The following is a 24,418-nucleotide window of genomic DNA, read 5'->3' on the forward strand; positions in this document are numbered from 1 at the left end:
CTCGTTTGTTTTTATAGATGAGAGGTGATGAATTAAAATAAAAATTAAAAATTAAATAAAATATAAATATTTTTAATATTATTTTTATTTTAAAATTTAAAAAAATTAAATTATTTATTTTATTTTATGTAAATATTTAAAAAAATTATAATAATGATATGAAAAAAGAATAGTTATGTCAACTAACAAAACCAAAAGTTCATGCATATCCATACCGTGGGTAATTATGATTAGGCACAGAAATTTATTCCCTTTAGGGCATCACCTGAGTTGGATTAATCCAATGCATGTAGTCAATTTCTTATATAATTTAATATGTAAAATGCAACCTCTTGAATATAGGCTGTGCAAACCTAGCATTCACAGCTTTGATCACTCCCAATCCAACGGTGTTCCTTTTGCCTTTTTGGTTCATTACAGATTGTTTATAAGCTTGAGGATGTTCTCGGGCTGCAGAGATATTTAGTACTTGGATTCCAGTTCGGATTCGGGTTCAAAATTCATTTGTGAGGAAGAAATCCTTATAAAAAGAGTGCGAGCCGTCTCGATTGTTTTTAAAGATGAAATGAAATAAAATGAATTGAGATTAAATTTAAAAAATTAAATAAAATATTATTAGAATATATTTTTTAATATATATATATTTTTTTGAATTTGAAAAAATTAAATTATTTATTTTATTTTATATAAAAATTTAAAAAAATTATAATAATTAAATAAGAAGTTTAAATTTTAATCTTGAAAACAAACCAGATAATCATGCGAAGGTTCCCACATAGAAAAGCTGTACAGTCAAACCGCCGATTCAGCTTGGTTTCTCAGTACTAGAACAGAACGGAGTGTCAAAAATATATGCAATCTGAGAGAGAGGAGCCAAAACAACCTTTATAATTTTGCAGGTTTTTTTTAATCATAATTACTGCACTAACTCAAGTTTGGCAGAAAAATCTACAACACTTGCCAGTTTGACAAACAGATTTCACCACCCAGCAATTTGGGTTAGTGACATGAGAAGGACAGAACCAGAACATATTCCAATGCTAATTGACACTAACATGCTGACAATGACACAGTTTTGACAATGGTTTTAGCAGGCAACTTGCACAACTGCAACAGGCTGCTTTAGAGACTAACTCCTCTCAGTGTTGTTGGAGTAGAAGAAATTCTGAGCCTGGTTGGTTCAACCTACATCCGAAAGTCATTAATCTATAAATGCCAAAAAAATAAAAATAAAAAAATAAAAGAAAGAACCTACTTTAGTGCTAAAGTTACAGAAGTTTGCACTAATTTCTACCCTAATCTGGTTTTCCTACCATTTCAGTTCAATCCTCTGCATGATCTGTGAAATCTTCCCTCGTCATGGAATTGCTAGCTAACGGGTTCAAGTCTTCTGCAGAGTCCCCAAACTCTTCTTTGTACATTTCTTCAATCATGGGTTTCCACAACCGAACTCGAGCATTTATGAACCAATTTGAGACCTGAAACAGCCATGAAAATGACAGCATTAACATCACAATTAGATCAACTTCACAACAGAGAGAGATACACACATAGAGGCACACAGACAATATGGGAGAGAAAAATACTTGGCTCTTAGTCAGGCCTGTTTGTGATGCCAGCATTAGCTTTTCAGTATCATTTGGATACCTGAAAGAACCATCAAGTATCATAGTTTCATAAAATATGAAATCATTGTGAAGGTAGTAAAACAAAAAATGATGCACTTACGGGTGGAGAAAGTGTTCAAAAAGCCAAGAGCGCAGGATTGTCACAGAAGTCTCAGGCAACCCTCTGATGGGTCTCCATGCTTGCCGTTGGTTTTGGATCATTCCTAGCTGTTGAAGGGACATTCGAGTATGTCTAGTTTCCGAATCAAACAAGTTAAGTTGTGATAACCCCGTGCTAATTCTGGGGAAAGCCTGCAAGAACTTTCTCTTTGTGATGTTAATTTGGGAGACTATGGCATCTCTCAAGCTGCAGAAATGCTTAGACATGGCTTGGAGAGCTAGTGCAGTGTATTTCTTGGCAGCGCCTACACCTGCTATCAACTCAAATGATGATACAACTTCTTCCAGTTGACTATAGTACTCATCGAATCTGCCATCAACCTGCAAATTGAGAGAGAGGTATTCTGACAAGTTTCTTTTGAAAAATCTGAAACAATCTAGTTCATAAAATCAAGAATTCAACACTGCATAGACCCACCTCCTCCAAAAGGGAGATAAGCTTAGAAATTTTAACTTGAAGCTCTTGCTTCTCAGCTGATAAGAGTCCATTACTGTACAATTCTGCTTTTAGTTCAGAAGAAAGTCCAAGAGCTCCTAATCTACCTCCACGATACAACTTCGAAATATATTTTCCATTGCTAATGTCAATTGTTTTTCCGCTGACATCAACAATTTCATTCAGAAGGGACTGAGCTGGTCTTAAATATATTGAGTTCCGAATAACAGCAGCAAAAGATTCTGTTCCATATGAAGTTGGACAAGTTCGATTTAGTGAGCTTGAAGAAGAAGCAAATGCACTGCCCAAGAAAGAATACCCGTTGCTTACATGTTCCATTCCTGGATTACAGGCTTCCCGTGATTCTTCTCCAGACATTAAGTAACTGGGGCTTAGGAGATCCGAACTTAAGGACCTCTGCCTGTATTGCACAGAAGGAACAAGCACGTGAGAGCCCAGAGAAAGTGACAGCCTCTGGGCTTGGTGAGTGGTCTCATTTGCTGCTCCAAGAAGATCCATGAAATGTCGGGTGTGGCTGATCTCAGATTCCTCCCCAACAGTAGAAGCTTGAACAAGATCTATTGATCTAGACATTCTTTCCCCAAGAGATTGGATGCAGGGAAATACACCAAAGGACTGAGGGAGTGTGTGATCGCGGCCTCTTAATGAAGACCCATATGCATCGAAGGGCTGGTTTTGGAAATGGTTTTGTTCGGTAATGGAGTCTGAGAGAGTGAATGAGTGCTCGCTACTTAGAGCTGGATTTGGAGGCGAGTCTTGTGAAGTCATGTTAAACTCAACTGGAAGCTTAAAAGCTATAAAAGATTTGCTATGAAGTACTGCAGCAAGTTCGCTCTGCCAAGCTTTACAAAGAAGAACTGTCACTAAAAGACTAGGAATCCAATATTGCTCATAAAATAGGAACAGAAAAAATCAACCCAAATTATTGAAAATGAAGTTCCAAAGCTAAAGATGAATCAAAATTCCACATTAATGGCTGGGAAAGCAATAGATACTGTAAAGAAAACGATCTCTTGCTTGTCGTCTTCATGGGTTGCATTAAGTTTGCAGTACGAGGGGGGATCAGATGGATCATTAAGGAGAGGCCAACGGAGGGTATGACTGACAGCACTGAAGTGGAAAATATGTACTAAGTTGCATTCAAAGCAACTGAAACCAAAAACCAGAAAGAGATCCTGAAATATTAGGCGCAAGTACTAGCTTTATTGACACTATAATTTTCGACTTAGAGAGAACTTTTTGAGAAACAAATTCCATGGATAAGTGATCAGAAAGAAAACCGGCTCGATGCAAGTGAGTCTCAGAATTTAAACTAGAAGCTGGAATGCTAACATAGCCGAACCATTAAAGAATCCACTGGAAAATCATATTAACAAAGTATTAGAAACCAGAAACAAAAGAATCTCGAAGTCAAAAGCATTAAAAATGAGGCAACCGTACAGGACAGAACTAGCTGAAAACCAGACAAACCAATATCTTAACAAGTTCTTGCCAACTAACATGACCAGGACCTGATTGGTAGCTAGAGTTGAAGAACTAAGAAAGTTCAAGTGAAAATATACCCACTGAAAGATGGAATGAACCAAAGTTGTTTATTTGAAAGAGACTAAGGCAAGTTTAATTTGTCAAACTTTAATTGAAAAATGACATTTTAACCTACTTAAGATCAAACTTTCTAACTTCCATTAGATTTCATAGATAGTTAGAGACTATGAAGAAACCAACTGTTACATGACATAGATCAGGCAAGTAAAGAAGTGCCACTTTAATAGAGCAGAGTATAATATCTTTTTATTCTCACAAAACGTAGTTTATATTTCTATATTAATGGCATAATTTAGAAACAATAATGAAGCGAATTAATATCACTTTTTGAAGTCACATATAAAATAACTGGTGAATTATAAATATGTTTACTGTTTTATTCATTCAAATACCATATGTAAGCCAAAACAAGCAGGAAATAACCAGTACTATACAAGTGGTAAGAGCAAGCATACCTGTGGCTGTGTTAATAACAAGTCAAAGAAGAAAGACGATTCTCTCTCTCGCCTGCTAGCTCGCGACAGGTCTAAATCTGAGCGGAGAAAACCTAGAGAAATAGACTTCTGCTAGTTCTTTAGAGGAACAAAGTTAATTGGCCAAGTAAATATGGCAGAAAATGACAGTAAAAGATGGTCCCCCGACCTCCCTGACTATAAAACAAACAAGCAAAGGTGTCGATCCTTCAACTTTACTGCCAACAGCTACATTTCTTTGGGAGACTCGAAAGTAAAATTTAGCTCAAAACAGTGTAAAATTCTCTCTCCCTCTCTTCGTCCCAGGGGAGCTCCCTCAATATGTTAAAATTGTTTCTGTTCACTCTGTAAAAGGAGGATAAAAAGTGAGCCATCTTTTGCACACTCCCAGTTCTAATATTGTCAGCTCATGGCTCTGTAAAACCATATGGGAATACCTAACTTTTTCCTGTTAGGTTTTGTAGTCATGCATAGAGATGTTGAAAGGACACTGAAATATCACCATCTTTCAAGAATATAACTCTAAAATTATAATCAATACATAAATTCTCCACAGAGAGAGAGAGAGAGAGAGAGAGAGAGAGAGAGAGAGAACGAGAGACACAGACAGAGATGGGTGTCGTTGGGTTTGGAATGGTGTGCTGATGAAACTGATTCTGAATGCATGTTGGTGTGGCGCCTTTGGATACTTTAGTAATCATTGCTATCTTTGTTCCTTTGGCTTCCTGCACTTGTCACTCTCTACTTCCGTAACTTTGTTTGCTTCATTGGGACCCGAGATGCCCGGACACAGCTTAAAGTGTCTGCTTGATCTGAACTATACCCAGTATTTTGCAAGCTGCAATTTCCTACAGACTTGTCCCCGTGAATATTACCTTGGAATTGTCAATCACTTTCCCTTTCAAACATCAAAGCCATTTGGGATGGATGAACAGATATGTTCTTTCTTACAAACACCTATAAATGTACGAACGAATGCTAGCTTTCTTTGATTATACATGCATTAAAAGCTTATTAAAAGTAATCAAACGCTTGGTCAGTCTCCCATTAATTAAATGACAACGAAAAAAGTCATTCTATGAAATTCTTGCACCTGCATGTGCCAAAAAGAATCATCCTGACAACCACACAGGTTTCCAACAAAAACCGAGAAGATAGAGACTAATGCCAGCAAAACTCTTCATCATCATCCACTTTGCTGGTGTGGGTTCTCCTACTAATTCTAAACTCATTTGTTCTAAGTGCTCGATACCCAATTTTAAGTATTAACCCCTTTCTTTTAGCAGACAAATACCTTTTACAAGTATAGACTATAGTATTTGGGTTTGGATTTTACGATCAAAAAGTATAGTGGTTGGTTTTTTTTTATAGTTTCTTTTGATGGCTGGGTTTGGATTTTATGATATGTAACTCCAGGTGTCTAGTTGTAATCACGGTATTCTTTCATCATAAGTGAAGACTATCAATAAAATTAAGATACCGTCTTTTTTTCTAAAAATAAATAAATAAATAAGTATAGTATTTGGGGCTACAAAAATCAAAACCAAGCAAAATTTTTCCTGTTTTATACATGATGATATGCACCCACCTTCACTGTTATCTAAGCCATTCTTGGTCCAAGTAGAGGAACATGAACAATTCAACAACCTCTCCTTTTCAACGCTGATCCAGTTGTCTATCAAAAGCATTGAACAGCAATAGCTTGGCTAGTTACCCAGCTTTGAATTTCGATCAAAATTAACCAGCGTTTGGGACCATCAACTGTGTAGCAGCACCAGAATTTAGATCCCCAGGGGACCATCTTAGAATGCATGAGGAAATTCCACATAAATGAACATTTTTTCTTGACACAAAAAAAGCATTTCTGAAACTGAGGGAATATTAACAGAGGTAAATAATGCAACTTAGACCTGTACACCAATCTGAGGATACCAAATCAGGAACCTGAGGATATTGGACCACTGGGGAAGCCAAAGGGTTGGATCAGTAACCAGCTGGCCAGCTGGAAACAGTAAAATTGTCTTAAATAGTGAATGCGGAATTGCTTTTTTATTATAACATCTACTTTATAATAAAAGTAACTTTAAAATTTGACGTATCACATCAAGCCATATCAGTTTATAAGTTTATTTTTACGTATGGTTAAAGTATTTTCCATATTAAATATAAGTAAACAGACAGCATGTTACCATATATGCTGGTCTTTAAGAGATTTATTTATTTATAAATTTGGGCTTTCTTTTTATAGTAAAAAAGGCAATTCGACATACTAAATCAAACAGCATCAGTTCATTGTGAGATTATAACTCTTTTTTATATATTTTTTTCGAAAACTTAAACATTTATCTGCGATAAATGTCATTTGGCGGAATAAAGATCTAATTTTATTAGCTAAAATTATCAAACAAAAACTTAGAATTACTTTTTATTTTCAGAAATTTCTTTTGGCTATAAATTCGTTTATTAAATGAACATTTAATATTCTCATCGGAATGAGATGAGGATCTTCAGCTGATTCAGTTGAATGGCAACTTTACACTGTTGTGAATATCGAAGCATCCATACTGGTTTACAATAATGTGCTCCAGAGCTGGCTATGGTGACTATATATATATAGACATGCTTTGACCCTTAGTCAAAACCCAGACAGTTGGTTCTAACTCGGACGGGTTGAATGGTTTGAAGTAGAACTGCCGGCTTTGACCATGTTGCTTGCATATATAGAGATCAAATCCATAAACCAAACTAATACAAATGAAAATCCAATAAAATTGGTCAATTATTATATTATAACATCTGTTTTAGAGAAATGATACATCAATATCACAATTGGGAGTGCTTTTACAAGATTCCTTATTCAAGTACCAAATGCACAGAAATATATACGCATGATCTTATCTTTACAAAATATGCCTACAACTCCCAAGTCTTTTTGTTATATTGTAAGTGAGTATGGTATATCGTACCCATATCTACATGTATATTTGAAATTCTAGTGGTTTCTGTATCTTCAGACATTAATAAGCAAGTAGGATGAACAGTGCCGAAGCAAGCGCTTGCTTAGACTACAAAATCATGTAACATATGGGAATTGTCAAACTTGTGATGTTGCTTTCCCAAATCCTGGCACTGAATCTACTGAATCAGGCTCTGCAGAAGTTGTTATTGTTTTATTAATACCTCTTAAATTGGTGACACCGGACATGGGAAATCCATCATTTTCACAATGCCGCAATTCTAGTGCAAGTGAAACCTGGCTGCCATCTACAAAAGTACCCAACTCCGACATATCATAGGTGGTAGCGGCAGCCACAAGACTCCCATCACCACCTTGGTGGTGTGGGATATTAATCTCATCTGAATTATAAAGGCTATGGTCATCCACAACACTACTGCCAAATCCTATTCCTGTGGTTTTCCCATTTATTTCTACGTTAACAGACTTTGATTCATGGGCTTGTCCATGGCGAACACCATCAGCAGTTGTGGATATCACACTGTTGTCTTGCAACTCTTCCCCCCTATCCTCAAAAGCCCCGGAATTATCCCTTGGTGCTTTCGAGGCATTTTCTGGTGAAGATTGGGAGTTCAACTCTGATTCACCAAACTCTTCTTTGTACATCTCCTCAACCATGGGCTTCCAAAGACGGACCCGTGCATTAATAAACCAGTTTGCAACCTGATTGGTATACAAAATTAATGAAGATGCCACATGAGCAGAAATAGGGTCTGCATGGATTTCTATGACATTGTTTTGAGCAAAACTAAGGCATCCATTGATGAGGATGATTTATGTTTAGAAGATTTCCCAATTCAAAGAATCAAAAAGTCCTAACATGAACAGTTCATGAGAAGCAACATTCAGATGGACAATGTACTGGCACTTTTAAATTCCAGTACCAACAATGCATATTAAGAAACCATTTTTAGAATCATCTTACCTGATTTCGGGTCAAGCCCGTTTCCTTTGCAAGCATAATTTTTTCAGAGTCCTTTGGGTAACTGGTGAAATAAGGCGAGAATTAGTAAATTAAAACTTCTCAATATAATAGCAAGTACAGGATAGAAAAAGAATTAAGGAAACCAAGTGTTCAGGGACATACGGATGAAGGAAGTGCTCAAAGAGCCAAGCACGGAGAATTGAAACGGAACTCTCAGGAAGCCCCCTTTGAGGCCTCCAAGCATGTCGCATCACACCAAACTGCTGAAGAGCCCTTTGTTGCCTCAGATGCTGATCTACGTAGCGGAGACGAGGTATCCCTCCTTGACCACACAAGGAAGTATCTTGCTCCCCAAGGCTTCTCTGGGTAGCTTGAATCTGACCCATGATTGCATCACGCAAACAGCGGAAGTGTCGAGAAATTGTCTGGAGTGCAAGAGCTGTGTATGGTTCAGCTGCCCCACACCCCAGTACCATGTCGACAGACGACACTAAAAATTGCACCTGATTGTAATATTGTTTGTATCTTCTATCAACCTACAACAGGAGCACAACTATTTGGGATTGTACCTTCTTTGTAAGTAAAAAAGTAAATGAATAAATAAATAATAACATGGGACAGAGAGTAAGAGAGAAAGAGGGAGAACCCATATATAGAGAAAGAACATGGATATGAACCCAAAAGGAGGAAGAAACATAGAAAAGAAGGGAAAAAAAAAGAGAAGGATAAGCCATTCCCATTAACAACTAATTGAACTTAAAATCCTCCTACCCTTCATAACCCATTTCCACACCCCAGCACACGTCTATTAAGTGCCAGACAGAGCTTGAAGCACCAGACCTCCACTTCAGAATCTTTTTCAATAAACTCTCATTTTTTATCTTGAACTTGCAGAGACTCCTACTAAAAAACCTGGATTCAGCACTGCAAACTGATAAGAACATTCTCTCACCCAACCCAGCCCTATCCCTATTTTACTAGTACAAACTACTACCTGTGATTGTATCACACACAACGGAATTCTCAGGAAATAGTTGTGTGAGTATATAGTGTGCAGGAAGAATATACAATAGTCAAAAGGATCTGGTCAAGAAATTCAAACTATACATGCAATTTAAAAGAAAGGAAAAATGATAGAACTAGCAAAAATATGGAGGCAGTAGGAGTACCTCATCCAGCATGGATAAAAGTTTTGTCTTCCTATTCTGCAAATCCTGTTGTTCTGCAGGTGATAGCTCACAAAAGGAGTTGGGAGTTGACTCGCCAGGGTCTGAAGATATCTTTGCAGACCAAGAACTTGATCTCCCATCTCTCTCTTTAGAGCCATCCCAACCAATACCCAGGATGCTTTGATGTCTGTTCAATCCATGTTGCTTTAAAGCCTTCTTGACATTGACCACTTCATCAAGCAATTGTTGTGCTGCCTTGAGATACTTTGAGTTTAACATCGTGTTAGCAAAACCTGATGGTTCATATAGATATTGATCAGAGAGCATCTCTTTGTGGCTCATAGAGGAATGAGGATTGCACAATGTCTCTGTTCTGGTATTATTCTGGTTGGCTCCAGAAAAACTAGATAGCAAACATTCTGCAGTTCTCAACTCACCATACTGGTGATTTTCATCAGCTTTACTAGATATTGTGCCCTTCATCGAGTTTTGGAGACTGGTATTCGAGAAAGAAGACCCACCTGGGTTTGGATACTGGTTACCAAATGAAGCTACAGGTATTGCAGATGGTATTTGTGTACCAAGGCTAAGAGATAATAATCCCTGATACTGGATATTTTGTTCACCAGCTGAAACTCCCAGCTGTGTCCTTGGAATCATCTGGGAATCCCCAGTAACAGAGTCTATGAGGGGATCACCTGGTACAGAATTTAACTGTCCGTCAATAGATTGCATACTTACTCTGTCACCTGAAGGTGGAACGAGCGTCATCTCATTTCTGCCACCCACAGATTCATCACGGTTGAGAGGGGATAGAGAACCACCAGACAAGATATCTGAGTAGGATGCAGAAGAAGCCTGGTTCAGATACATCATTATGTTGCCAGGATGGAAAGGTGGTTCAGAATATGAAGCAAATTTCGTGTCCCCTGGATATGGAGTCTGCAAGACATCTCTTTGATTACTTAGACTTTGGAAATAGGTAGCCATGTTTTGCTTCCTCCGACTCAGGCAACTTCAGTTGAGCATCTAGAGATGAAAGCAAAAATGTTACCACTGCTCTTCACAATTAAATGATAATTGCTATACCCCTTCAGAGTCTTGGGAAAATTTTCAAAATTGAAAATCCTAACTATCCTATACTCGATCAAAATAACTGCACAGCCCACAAATACGTTTTACATTTCCTTTTGTTTTCATACAAGTACAAATACATTTTACATTTCAAAAGGCATAAACACCATGGTATCTTCATATGTCGGTTAGTCTCAGAAAAAATAAAAACAAGCCAACAGTGAAGAAGAAATCATAGATTACAGAGAAACACAGATCCCCAAACCAAAAATGTTGAATGACACAGCCAAAGACCCCAAGCATAAGACAAGTAAGAAAACCTTTTTTCAAAATATAAGACAAACAAGCAGTCTAGGCGCTTAAAAGTTGTGACTTCAAAAGGAACTTCGAATCATTGTTCTTCGAATCATTAATCACAAGAAAACATGCAACTTGTAAAAGCCCAAAAACGAAAACTTTTAAGCTCAAAGAACAAAAAATACAAGGTACTAAGAGGCACAGTTCTGACAATCAGCCCCAACACTTTCATGACTTCTTCTTGTTCAACTTTAATGATCATCATATCATCATCAACAACATAATTATGTAGTTCATGCATTGGATTTGACCACAAATAACAACGATGATCGTCGAAAAACAGAGAAAAGTAACTAACTGAAGCATTGAGAAAAAGAAAAGGAAACAATTACCAGAAAGGCATAGGAATGATGACCCTTTAGTGGGAAGCGGAAAAACTCGGGCCTTTGAAACCAAAACTATGAGACCAAGCGACAATCTTTCTTCCCCCTAGCAGAGACAAATGCCAATCCCAAGAGATATATTCCGAAGAAAAGACCGCCCTCCCTATCATTGGAAGTACAAAGGCACCAACTCAATAAAATTCATATCCTATTATATTAAACAATATATAATTGTTGCCGCCACCAACTACATTATTTTAATGGCAAATTGGGGTTTAAAAAACTGTTCTTATATCTGTGTCAAATCATTCTGAGTTTTGATTCTCACGTGTGACATGACACTGGGACGGCAAAAACACGCTAGAAAGTTCTAAGGACTGCGGTGGTTGTTTGCTTGGGAGGGTTCAAACCCTAACCACCAGTAGGTGGACCTACAACCCTCCCTTAAACATGCTTTTAACGCATAAGACTGTCTCTCTCTCTCTCTCTTCTATTTATTTATTACTAACAACCAGCTGTAAGCATCAAAGGTTGTTTCTCTCATTCTCTGGGTTTGCATAAAGACTAAAGAGAACTTGTACAAGGAAGAACAGTCTGTTTATAATGTCATTAATACTACATGTTTTTGTAATGTTTCTTTGGGCTGATGGATTTATAAATGAGAAGATGTACAAATTTTTTGTAAAAATGTGAGTTTCGTTGAGAAAAAGTGAGTTTTTCATACTTTTCATAAGAAACTTGTGTATTCGAGAGTTGTATAACAATTTCCTTGGAAACTACTTCTTGAAATACAAACCAGTCAGACCTTAACTTCTTGGTTTGTCAATTCCTTAATTTTTTTTTTTTTCTATAACTATGTCTACCAAAAACTTTACTGATTGTTGTCTAAATCCCTCGTGAAGGTTGCAGTTTGGCCTAAGTATGTGCTGCCTGTCATCTATACGCACACAGCAGGTGACAGTAACAGTCAAACAAACACATAAGTCGTTACTCAACACGTGTAGGTCAGATTTCTCATATACTAAAAATATTTAATTAAAAGAAATGTGTAGGACTTACACTAGAGTTGAGTAAAAATATGAAAATCCGACCTCAACTCCGAATTGGTTCTGGCTCTACTCCGATAAGTTGGAGTCGGAGTTTAATTTTTCCCCCAAAAAATTGGAGTCGGAGGTTGCATTGTACTGACTCTAACTCCGCCTTCAACTCCAACTTTACCCCCCAATTTTGACTGTGATATTGTACATATTTCATAAAAATATATGTATTTTTTATATATTGATTATATATATTTTATATAACTATAACTTATATAATTAGTTAATTCAATAATATATTAGTATGAGCAAATTATTATAAAATAATATACTTATACTATAATATAAATTGACTTATAATAGTTTAGTATACGTGTAATACCTCGTATTTTTTTAGCGTATTTATTTATTTTATGTGGAAGATTTTTTTATATAATTAATTTAAATATTATTGTTCTTGTTTTAAAAATTTATCGAATTTTTCTCGTTGGATTTATTTTATAATTTTTAAGTTGTGAAATTTATTTGGATGTGCTTTGGTGTTATTATTTAATGTTTGTTTTTAAATTTGCTTTTTGCTTTAATAAATAATTTTACTGTTGGACTTTAATTGTTATTGTTTTATTTTTTATTTTTTTTTCTTTTTCTTTTATGTTTTTTTTCTCCCACGCACGGCACTACACGGTGCACGTCTATCTCTTTTCTTTCTCTAGGGTTTTCTTAGCACCCATATATTTTCACACTTACACCCTAGACCTTCGAAACTACCATGTGCCGTCGTTGCCACTAGCCTCCAGAGTTCACCATCGTGCAGCCCCTCCTAGTTCGACGTCAACTTCCATCTCCACGCACGTAAAACCGACGCCACCGTTAGCGTCCTTCACCTAGGCTCAACGCCTCTCTGTGCGCCATCGTGTCCGTCTCGGCCTCAACCGCAGCAGCATGCCATTACCGTGAGAGCGTCCCGCTCATACAAGGAGGTCAGCAACCGCGGGAAACCATTGCATCACGTGAGACGCTGAGCAAGCGGATCGCACGGCAAGAGACTCGCCCGCGCATGGCCAAAAGCCATCCTGCATCTTCACGGTTTTATCCAACCGTCTCCTAGAAAACCGCAGCCTCCCAAGGAAGTCAAGTCGCCGCTTACTCCTCCTCAACGCTGCCATGCGCCGCCACTGTGACCCAGCCGTGAACCCGTAGCCTTCGATAGCCATCCCGCAGCCTCTGTTTTTCACTCTCGAAACAGAGGATGGTTCTCCTCCTACCGTGAGCCATTGCAACCTTTAACCACCGTGAGCTTCTTCACGTTGCGGCTCCAGAAACCTCCGGCAAAGTTTTCCGTCACCCCAGGTCCGCCTCTTGCCGCCCCGCCGCAAGGTATCTCCCTCTCTGTTTTCTGTCTCTCACGTTGGTTTACTCTCTCGTAAGCTCTCTCTCACCGTGCATCTCTCTCTCTCTTTCTCGTCCAGTGCATAGCCACCGAGTGCACCACCTCCCGTCGCACGCCGCGCCGTCACACTTCACCATCTCGGTGAGTCCCTGCCGCCGCTGCATGTTTTTCGTTTATTCTGTTGTTTGTTTATCGTCTATGTTTATGTATAGGGTGCTTATATATATATTTTTATATATATATATATGTGTGTGTGTGTGTGTGTATATTTATAAGTAAAGTTTTAACTTGGGCACTTACTAGTTTTAACCTAATATATATTAGGAAAGTTCACGGTTTGAGTTTCGGCTGAGAAGAAATTTTTGTGTGTTGAGTTTATATTTAATTAGGATTTTGTTTTAAGTTTTAATAAATATTATATTGTATTTTGATAATATTGTTAGTTAAAGTAAGTAAATCTATTTTTCATAAGAGGTGAGTTTTTCATAAATTATTTTAGGAAAAGTTTAGTAATCAATGTATTCTTTTTATTTATAAAATATTGTTGGTATTTTAGATATTTTGAATATTAATTTTTATTGAGTTCTATAAGTATCATAATACTTTTTCGATAAATTTTCTTCTCCAGTACGATTTCGATTAAGTGAATATTGTTGGTCTTAGAAAATGTTGGTATTTTAGGTATTATGAGAATTTTAGGTTTTGAGGTTCTTAAAATAGGTTCTTTTAGCATTTTTAAGTTTTAATATTGAAATACGTGGTTGATTGGAAATTTATGGAAGTTACGTGATTATTTTATAGGTGACGATTAATATTTGTTCGGTATTTTTGAGGAAAGTTCTGAAAAGCTAAGAAGTCCAGGTAAACGGGGTTCCTATGCTAGACTTTGCATTAGAATAAAATGAACTAAGGTCCTTCTTAGAAAATGTGCATGTTTGGTTATGAAAAGAAATCTGAAAACAACCTCAGATATTTGTTCTGCATTACTCATAAGTTTCTGTTTAAGAAGAAAATATTTTCTATCATGAATGGTGTAGACATGAGCTTATTTCTGATATTCTGTTTCTGAACTTTGAAAAAGATAGAGAATATGAAATTTTGTGCATAAAGTATATTTTGTGATCTGATTCTGTTATGTTTTGTACTCTGTTATGATGTGGCATCTGAAAAACCTTTGGCATGACTTTCTGACTCCGATTCTGACTCTGATATGGTGATTCTGATTCTGTTTTGCTCTGATATGTGGCCCTGTCACGGGATATAATAGTGACCTCTGGCCCTGTCACGGGAGATAATAGTGACCTCTGGCCCTCCACGGGATATAATAGTGGTTTTCTGTTCTGAGTGCAATCGCTTTGGTAACACGGTGATTTATGTTCTGCTTGGCTTTCCGCAGGATGCACAACCCTACCACGAGGGTTAAACATGGTCTCTGTTCTGATATGATATGATAAGAAGAAGTTGTTCAGTCATGTTGTGCCAAATGAGTCTTTGAACATGAAAAGTTGGTTTCTGAATATGAAATATTTGAGAAGTCGCTCTGATTTTCTGATTAAAAAGTATTTGTTTGAGATTTGCATATTGATACTGAAATGTTTTGTTTCTGCATTCCGAACTCTGTGAAAATGCTCATATTTACACACTAGTATATGTCCTCTGCTTACTGAGTTGTTGATAACTCACCCCTTATCTCCATTCATTTTTCAGATGATTTTTGAATAGACCAGCTAAGGATCAGGATTATGGAGTATCGGTGAGATGATTTTTAAGCATAATGGATTACTCATAGAAGATTTTTGAGAAGTGACGGATTTTATTAAGAGACTTTGTAGTATTATGATGACGTTATATTTTGGAGTCTATAAATTTGTTGATTATCAGGTTATATGAGTTAACTCTCCGGACTCTCGGGGACGGGGCGTTACAATACGTAAACACCATACTATTACTACCATATAACACTAATGTATAATAACATGTAATACTAATGTATAAACACTAATATATAATAACTAGTGTATAATAACATTTAATACAAATGTATTATGTATAAACACAAATGTATAAATTTATAATAATATGTAATATTACTAGTGTATAATAACATGTAATACTAATGTATAAGAACCAATATATATTAACATGTAACATTAATGTATAAACACTAATGCATATTAACACGTATAAACACTAGTCTATACATTTAAAATAACATGTAATACAATATAAACATTAATGTATAAAATTATAATAACATGTAATATTAATGTATAATAACTAAAGTATAACAAGTGGTCAATACTATCAACAACACAAAGGAGAAATAGAATTCAGATGGAATGATCACTAGAGATGTTAAAAATTTGTTGAGGAAGGTACATCATTGGTCTGTTAGGCATGCTCCTACGAGTATTAATAATGTTGCTTATGTGTTAGCAAAGAATGCTTTAAATCTCTATGGGAGTATTCAATTGGAGGAAATTCGGCCTTGCATCCATTTTTTGGTTTATGAGAATTAATAAGATTAGTCTTTCTCTAAAAAAAAAATAACTAGAGTATAATAACATATAACATGAATGTATATTATTAATATGTAATATTATAGTATAATAATATGTAATTAAATACTAGTTAAATATTAATTATTAATAATAAATACTAACAATTAAATTTAGTGATAAATGAACTATAAAAACCATAAATAAAAAACTTAAGATTAAAAAGAAGATTAAAATTGATTTAAAATTTAGTGTAAGGTTTGAGTTAGGGTTTAGCCCAAACAAACCCCGAAAGGCCAGCCCAGAAGGGCTAAAACCGCAGCCTAGCCTACACTTCATGTAAAACAATATCATTTTTACAGGGTAAAACAACGCCGTATTACATCTTAGTCACTTAATCCTAAGGCTTAAAGTTTTCTTTTAAATTTAAATTCAATTCAATTTATCTCAATTAATTATTATAATTTTTTTAAATTTTAATATAAAATATAATAAATAATTTAAATTTAAAAATAATAATAATATTAAAAAAATAATATTTTAATAATAATTTATCATCTCAATTTTAACTCAATTCAACATCCGCCTAATCCTTCAAATTTCGCCCCACTGCAGTAGCCTCTCTCCCTGCGAGTCTTGAGGATCCTGTGTACCTGAACCTCCGAATCCTAACCCTAGCTGCACCCCCCCCAACCACTGCAGTGACGCAGTCCGCACCGGCTCGACCCCTCTCTCAGAATCCCACCGCACGCCCCATGTCCTCTCTGTCCCTCCGCGTCTGTCTGTGAGACTGTGAGGATCTGTGACCCTCCGAATCCTAATGCTAGCCGCACGGCTTCCCCCTGCAGTCCGCATCGGCACGACCTCTCTCTCAGAATCCCACCGCACGATGCACGTCCTCTCTCTTCTGGAGACACGGTAAACCTATCTCTCTCTTTTCCATTCGTCTTCTCTCTCTTCTCCCGCCGGCTTCGCTTTCTCTTAAATATTTTCACTCTCTTAAATCTTTTCAGGGTCTAGAGGGGCTAAGTGTTAACGATTCATCGAAGCTTTGTGAAATTTCTCCAGCCTTGAAAAATCTGTGTTGTGCCATCACGGTATAGGGTGAGTTTTTTTGTTTTTTTTTTTAATTTCTCTCTTTTTGCTGATTTGATTTCGAAGTGGAGATGGAAATGTGAAGCCGTGCGTGACGCTTTGGTGAATTTGTGTAAATGGAAAATGAAAGATGTGAATATGTGTTGGTGAATGATGAATTTGTGTAGAGGCTTTGTGTAGATACTTTGGTGAATGATGAATTTGTGTAGATGCTTTGGTGAGCTTTGGTGAATCTGAGTTTTCATATGTATGTATGTTTGTACGTGTAGGTATACGTGTGTATTCATGCATGTCTGTGTGAGCTTTGATCTTTCAACTTGAGGGTTTTATACGGAGAGATTTGGCTGCTGTTTTGAGATCTTACTAATTTTCCACAGATTGATATGGAACAGTAGGCATTCTTGATACTTCGTTGATGAATTTGATTACTTGCTTTAGTTGAATGTGATCTAATTGGGGTTTTAAAATACGATTCTTGTAGTATAGAATTATCAACCTAAATAGATCTATTTGTTTCCTTGTTTAGATCATGCAATTTTGAATCAAATGACTTATATTTTATTAATGCGCTTGTAGTTTTCTTCAATGGACCCTGCAAGTTTATACACTTATTTGGTTGTTATTCGAGGTTGAGTTTTTGTGAGAATTAGTTTTCATATATCTTTCTTATGCTATGAATTAGTTAATGTTTTGGATATATGCCTTTCATATGTTGTTCTCATATATATGTTGTGAATCTGTGTAACTTTTATATGTTGAGACACGAGGGTTGACTTCTCTCAGCAGCATGCAACAGCTTTTATTAATTCACTGTTTGTTAACATCATGCAACAACCTGTTCTCTAGTGTTAACTTCATGTGTGACTTTGTAAATCTATAATCTGGTTTTGAATCTGATCATGAAGCTATTTTGTTTGTGTTGTGTTTTGTTTTAGTTTTATTTCAAATTTATTTAGTTTTGTTATATATCTTGATTTGTCATTTTTTTATACTAATTTATTATATTTTAACATCTTAATGTAGAATTGTCCACCAGTATGACGAGTTTGCTACATGAAGATGACTGAGGTTTGAGGTGCATTTGTGAAATTGTGTAATTTGTTGTTTGTTCAATTTTATTTTCTTTATTTTTATAAATTTATGTGGTATTTTATTTTGTTCTTTTTTCTTTATGCACAGCTTGGAATGGCGCTCACTTGGTTATATTTTCTTTAACAGCTTGTAGTGATTCTAGTGAATAATTTAGTTTTGTAATTTTGATTATGTTTTTTTTTAACTTGTAGTGATTCTAGTGAATGATTTAGTTTTGTAATTTTGGTTATGTATTTTTAATTTGTTTGAATGATTTATTTTTGTAATTTTGATTATGTATTTTTAATTTGTATGAATGATTTGTTTTTGCAATTTCAGTTATGTTTTAATAAAATTGAAAATGTAAAATGTCTATTTTATTTTTTTAAAAAATTGAAATTTGGAAGCCCAAATCAGATTAGTAAGAGTTCAAAATTGTCAAATTAAAATTTCAAATGAACTAAGGAAAAATTGCCCGATAAAAAGCTCAAATCTGATTCTGTTCCAACAAGTTGAAGTCGGAGTCAGATTGGAGGCTACAAGAATCGAAGTTGGAGGTCAAATTCGACATCTAACAAAGTCGGAATCAAAGTTGGAATTAGGACACACCGACTTTGACAATTTCAGTGCTCAACCCTAATTTATACCTTAAAATTGTATATAATATTATTTTTAATTAAATGAGATAGTGTGTAGAGTCAAAATTTGAAATTAACACTAGTACTTAAGAGTAAAATTTATCTCAAAAGTTCAAAAAAAGTTACGAAATGGAAGATTTCTCCCTCTTTACAGAGGAAAAAGAGCCAACGCTGCCAAGTATCTTAATTTCCTCCTTTCTTGAATTCTTTCATTCAAGATGTAAAAATATTCATTTAGATGCATATAAGTGGATGATAGGTAAAAATATCAAATTTTGGAACATTTTTTTTTATCAATGAATTAACATAATTTTTTAAAAATTTACTTGAAAAACAATCAAAACTAGCAATTTAAATTCTTAACAATAACATTTTGGTTTAATTACATAATCAATTAAAACTGGTCATTAAGATGGTTACGTGTTTTTTTTTTCCTCATTTACTTCAATATTTAAATCTTAAATAGAAATGCAAATTATTAAACTGTGACAGTTTGGAGTACAAATGGTCAATTTAGGACCTGCCACCTATTACTAACAAGAAAGGAAGCGGGCATCACAGATTCACATTCATCTAATTGACAAGTCTCGATCCAACGGCTGCAAGAGATGCAACGCAAGACGTGACAGCGTCATTCATGATCGGTGGATACCATTTTGGAACTTCTGAGAACATAAGATGATAGAACCCTTGAAACTCCGCCTGTTACAAAATTACACACCCGCATCATGCAAAAATAAATAAATACTGTAAGACTCACTTTATATATCTAAAACCCGCAAGGTCTTGGGATCACATCGACACAAAATTCTCTATGAATATATAAAGTTCTAAAAAATTGTGGTATTTTTTAAACAAAGAAGGCAGGCACATCTCTCTCTCTCTCTCTCTCTCTCTCTCTCTCATAGCACACCATGTATGCCATACACAATAGCGGGTCAGACCCATCCAATGGAGACATCATTAAAAATGGTACTGAGACTTGGTCCGTTCATATCTGACATGATTAAGAAAATGACTACAAGAAAACTTAAAAACTTCAGCAATTGCATAATGGCAATTACTACCAAACCAATCCCAGCCAAAACAGTGATGAAGCTTGGGTTCTTCAAACAACAATTTTCAGAATATGCCACGCCTCTGAACCTTGAAACAAAATAACCAAAAGACTTGCTGTATACATGTTTGGGTTTGGCTTGGGTTCACAAAAATGTGATCATTGCACGTTCACCTGATATGTAACAAGAATCTATAGGGATTGGCAATCCATATGCCCAAAAGGTAATTTGTAGTTCTATGACAGCCAATGAAGTGAGTCAAGATACCATGGGGATAATTGCATTAAACAAAAATACTTTCAGACGATATCAAACATGAAGATCAATAATCACCTATTGAAGAAAGCATTATCTTCCTTGGCAGCGATCGCTACAGACCAATGAAAGAACTATTTCTCAAAATATACCTGCTCATAGTGACGAGGTCAAGAATCGACAGTGCAAAAGCCAATCACGAATGCAATTCTTATCAATTAAGTATATGGACCTGCAAATTAAAGTAAGTTTTGTGAGGTGAGGACAGGAAAATATAGTGGACGCGGTCAGTTGACCAAATGCTTATGGTTCCAGGCTACAGAAGTGAATATTTAGATAAAAATAGAATAGCGTAAACATAAAATGGATGAAAGAGCAGTAATCGCATGATTTACGTTTGGAAGCATATCTCCTGATCAAAAATTGCCTGAATGTGAATACAAGTGAATCTCCATCCTGTCCAACATACCAGCCTGCCGTCAGGTTGTAGTTTCATGAAATGGAGACTCATATAACAGCTTAAGTTTCAAGTGTTATTCAATGCATAAAAAAAATGCAAATAGCTAAGTAAATCAATATTTTGATAACATTTTTCACTCACATGTCATTACAAGAACCATGACAGCTTAAAGAAATCTTGAACCCTCCAAAAAGCCTCTATGATTTTGATGAAGCAGATCTGGGGACTTCAACAGTTTGTATTCCGACTACCAATAATCCTTACAAGAACAATGACCATTTTTAAAATAGTGGAAACACTGTGAGTCGTTCAAATATATTTCTGATCCATATGCCACAGAGATATATTTGGCTGTCCTGTGGCAATCATCACACATTCTCAGGTTTTTTACAATCCTTATAACTTTAGGTGCATTAGAGCCTACCACGGCGAAAGCAAATGCAAGTTTTTCACTATGAACTCCACCAATCTCTTCCCTCGCTTCCTCCCCAATGCAAAGTCCATGTTGAATATCATGTCCCTTAACTTTCTCTTGTATTCTTTGTATCCAAGAATATAGCACATCTGAGGATTGATCACCCGCAAGAAAGGTATGGACTATGTTTCTAACTTCAATCCAGCATTGCCCTAGAGATTTTTTTGATGCATTCTCTGTTTCAAGCTTTCTCGTCTTGGAAGCATCCCCAAACTTCCCACATAAAGCATATGCCTCGAGAATTAACTCGTGAATCAGGAAATTCCCCGGTTCTAAGTCAAGCAAACTTTCTCCCGCACGAATTGCCAAGCCAATATTTCCATGAATCCTACAGCCAGTGAGTAAGGCAGCCCAAGTAGACGAATCAGGTTCAATGGGCATATCTTCAATAAACTCCATTGCCTTTGAAAGCCTCCCTGCACGGCCATACAGGCATACCATAGCTGAATAATGCTCCAAAGCTGGTATAATTTGAAACTCTTCAGTGAAGCTAGAAAAAGCTTTCTCCCCCTCATCCACCATTCCAGCAAGACTGTAGGCAAAGATAACGTTCACAAAGGTACCTCTATTGGGTCTGAATCCGAGCTTCTTCATCTGATTAAAGAGATCAAGTGCATTATCTGCATAACCATGTAAAACATAACCACCAATCAATGAGTTCCAGGTGATGATGTCTTTGGAAGACATTTCATCGAATATTGTTCTTGAATAGGCTATATTCCCTGACTTCGCATAAGTGTCAATAAGCGAATTTGCTATAGAAAGTTCGGTCTCCAAGTTTCTACGGATCACACAACTGTGGATTTCTTTTACCTTCTTCCCCGCAACTAAATTTGCACACGCAGGTAAGACACTTAAAATTGTGACTGAGTTGGGAATAACAAAGGAAGACTGCATTTGTCTAAATATTCCTAACGCTTTGTTCTTTTCCCCAATATGCAGGTAACCAGAAATAAGAGAATTCCATGAAGCTGTATTACGCCTAATTTTCCCATCCTTTTCCATCATGTGGAACAGGTCCAAGGCTTGATCCTCATCTCCATTCTGTATAAATCCCGAGATCATCACATTCCACGTGACAACATTAGGTGGTACACCAGATTCCTTCATTTTCATAAAGAGGAGATGGGCTTTACCACAGTAGCCAGTGTGGCAATATCCTCCGATCATTGAGTTCCAAGTGTATGCATCTTTCTCTAAGATCATATTAAAGACTTGTTGTGCTGCTTCCAAGTCTCCACACTTGGAATACATGTCAACAAGTGAATTTCCAACCAATACATCACATATTAAACCCATCTTAACAGCAATAGAATGGATTTCCATTCCCTTGTCTAGCGATTTCAGAGACGCACAAGCTGAAATTGCACTTGTAAGCGTAACCCCATTTGGTTCAACCCCTTCCCAAAGCATATCCTTCAGCAAATCCAACGCCTGACTTCTCCTGTTGTTTTGAGCAAACCCCGAAATCATAGAAGTCCAAGTAAAGACATCGGGAGTTATTCCAAAACTATCCATCTTCCTCATCAATTCCATGGCAACGTCACAATGCCCTAACTGGTTATAACTAGCAATCAATATGTTCCAAGTCACTGAACCTGGTTCAACCCCTTCTTCACGCATTGCATCAAACAATCTACGAGCTTCCTCGTTATCACCCTTCTGGCAATACCCAGATATGATTGCATTCCAAGTCACCCTATCCCGCTCATCCATGTTTTCGAAAAACCTCCTCGCAGAACTCAATTTCCCGCTCTTTGCATATACAGCCAAAATTGAATTGTTAACGCGCAAGCAACGACTCATCCCACGTCGAACCACCAAGGAATGTATCAGCTTCCCAGTCCCAAAATCCCTGCAATTCGCACATGCCTGCAAGATCTTTGGGAACAAAAAACTATCAGGGACAAAACCACCTTTCATCATATCAAAGAAAAGTTCCACCACTTCCCTCCATCTCTGCTCTCTCGAACAGGCACCAATTATCGCCGACCAAGTGTACAAGTTTTTCTCACGAATTTCATAAAACACTTTACGCGCATCATCCAAGCACCCACATTTAGCATACATGCTCACGATCTTGGTCTCCACGAACGGGTTCACCTCCTCGACTAAATCAATACGTGCATGTAGCTTCCGACCCAATTGAATACAATTCGCATCAATGCAAGACTGTAACAGATTAAGATAGGTTTTGGGCTTTACCTTGGACCCGCGTTGAGCAACGGAATCAAGAGCTGTTATGGCCTCGCTAAGGCGCCCATTTTTGCGAAGGTAATTCAAGTAAGAGTCTGCAACTTTTGGGTGTGGTTTTTCGGCGAAAGAGAGTGTGGATTTGGGTGAGAAGTTGGATTGGTTGCCTAGTTTGGATGGGATTGGCGCGGGAGTGCAAGAGTTGCAGGGTATAATTAGGGTCTCCATTGCTCAACTAAACGTTGAACAACCTCTCTCTAAATTTCCTTGGTTTTTGGAGAGTGACATACAGAGCAGAGCAAGATTGAAAGAAGATTGGGGCTGCAAATGGAGAGCCATCCTGCCAACGATTTCGAGGTCCCACCCACTTGTGCGTGCTATCCGGAAATCCCCATTTGTTTATCGTCTTATGGATATGGTTCGCACGACTTGAGAGGCCCAGATTCTTAACAATCTGGGCTGCTGTCTTGTTGAGGTAGTTCGGTCTCTGTCACTCCGAGTTACGTCACTTTTGCATGTCCCAATTTGATCCATATCGATATACCGTGCTTTGTTTTGGATATGCAGGCCAAAAGCCCAAGAAAGAACACTATCTATCACCCTAAAAATCGTATGATGTTTTTATTTCTTCTCAAACGATCCGAATAAAAAACTCCGAGGCCAATAATATCTCTGCCCTCTCTCTCTCTCTCTCTCTGCGCTCGACTGTAACCTGAAAACGATGTAGCAAACAACAGGCACCACTACACCACACCACATGGACGTACGTACGTGCATGGAAGTTCCAAATTTCTTTTTGACAGGATGGCTAGGAGACACTTGGACACGTACATATATATCTCCATCAATAACCCGACGAGGAAATCCAAAACCACATCCAATTATCCCCAGCTCTTCATTTCCTCTTTCTATGTTATCCACACCCTCTCTTTCTTTTATGGTCTATAGTTATAGTCAGCACTTAAATACATGATCCATTTTGTTCATTTTTAAGAAATTATAATATTTATATTGATAATAATTTAAAAAGATAATAAATATATAATATTAAGGAATGGTTTGGATTCAAAGATGAATTGAGACGAGTTGAGATATAGTAGAATAAAAATTAAATTATTTATT

General features: G+C 36.6%; 3 protein-coding genes across 8 annotated transcripts; all 3 read right to left on the minus strand.

Moving 5' to 3' along the window:
• Window positions 1-870: 870 nt before the first annotated feature.
• Window positions 871-19,757, minus strand: LOC121262919 (BEL1-like homeodomain protein 11). 4 transcript variants are annotated; one of them, XM_041165617.1, is made up of 9 exons: window positions 5,851-6,242; window positions 4,871-5,100; window positions 4,432-4,607; window positions 4,245-4,336; window positions 2,206-3,086; window positions 1,729-2,108; window positions 1,587-1,647; window positions 1,314-1,478; window positions 871-1,185 (listed from the first exon to the last, which is right to left on the minus strand). In XM_041165617.1, the coding sequence occupies exons 5-8, from the start codon at window positions 3,010-3,012 to the stop codon at window positions 1,323-1,325; spliced, it is 1,404 nt and encodes a 467-aa protein (XP_041021551.1). In that variant the 5' UTR covers window positions 3,013-3,086; window positions 4,245-4,336; window positions 4,432-4,607; window positions 4,871-5,100; window positions 5,851-6,242; the 3' UTR covers window positions 871-1,185; window positions 1,314-1,322. The 4 variants fall into 4 exon arrangements, with proteins under 4 accessions (XP_041021551.1, XP_041021552.1, XP_041021549.1 ...); XM_041165618.1 differs by lacking the exon at window positions 4,432-4,607; XM_041165615.1 differs by lacking the exons at window positions 4,432-4,607; window positions 4,871-5,100; window positions 5,851-6,242 and adding an exon at window positions 19,727-19,757 and having other exon boundaries at window positions 4,245-4,291.
• On the minus strand, window positions 7,033-11,541 carry LOC121262870 (BEL1-like homeodomain protein 7). Of its 2 annotated transcripts, XM_041165534.1 has the most exons (6): window positions 11,136-11,538; window positions 9,894-10,401; window positions 9,373-9,665; window positions 8,366-8,739; window positions 8,204-8,264; window positions 7,033-7,941 (listed from the first exon to the last, which is right to left on the minus strand). In XM_041165534.1, exons 2-6 carry the CDS (start codon window positions 10,360-10,362, stop codon window positions 7,357-7,359), a joined length of 1,782 nt encoding a protein of 593 aa, XP_041021468.1. In that variant the 5' UTR covers window positions 10,363-10,401; window positions 11,136-11,538; the 3' UTR covers window positions 7,033-7,356. The 2 variants fall into 2 exon arrangements, with proteins under 2 accessions (XP_041021468.1, XP_041021467.1); XM_041165533.1 differs by having other exon boundaries at window positions 9,373-10,401; window positions 11,136-11,541.
• Window positions 19,314-24,321, minus strand: LOC121262826 (pentatricopeptide repeat-containing protein At1g19720). 2 transcript variants are annotated; one of them, XM_041165452.1, is made up of 4 exons: window positions 20,770-24,321; window positions 20,564-20,624; window positions 20,247-20,400; window positions 19,314-19,557 (listed from the first exon to the last, which is right to left on the minus strand). In XM_041165452.1, the coding sequence occupies exon 1, from the start codon at window positions 23,522-23,524 to the stop codon at window positions 20,876-20,878; it is 2,649 nt and encodes an 882-aa protein (XP_041021386.1). In that variant the 5' UTR covers window positions 23,525-24,321; the 3' UTR covers window positions 19,314-19,557; window positions 20,247-20,400; window positions 20,564-20,624; window positions 20,770-20,875. The 2 variants fall into 2 exon arrangements, with proteins under 2 accessions (XP_041021386.1, XP_041021385.1); XM_041165451.1 differs by having other exon boundaries at window positions 19,314-20,400.
• Window positions 24,322-24,418: the final 97 nt, after the last annotated feature.

Source organism: Juglans microcarpa x Juglans regia, chromosome 4S (genome assembly GCF_004785595.1).
Source record: "Juglans microcarpa x Juglans regia isolate MS1-56 chromosome 4S, Jm3101_v1.0, whole genome shotgun sequence".
Classification (NCBI taxonomy): domain Eukaryota; kingdom Viridiplantae; phylum Streptophyta; class Magnoliopsida; order Fagales; family Juglandaceae; genus Juglans; species Juglans microcarpa x Juglans regia.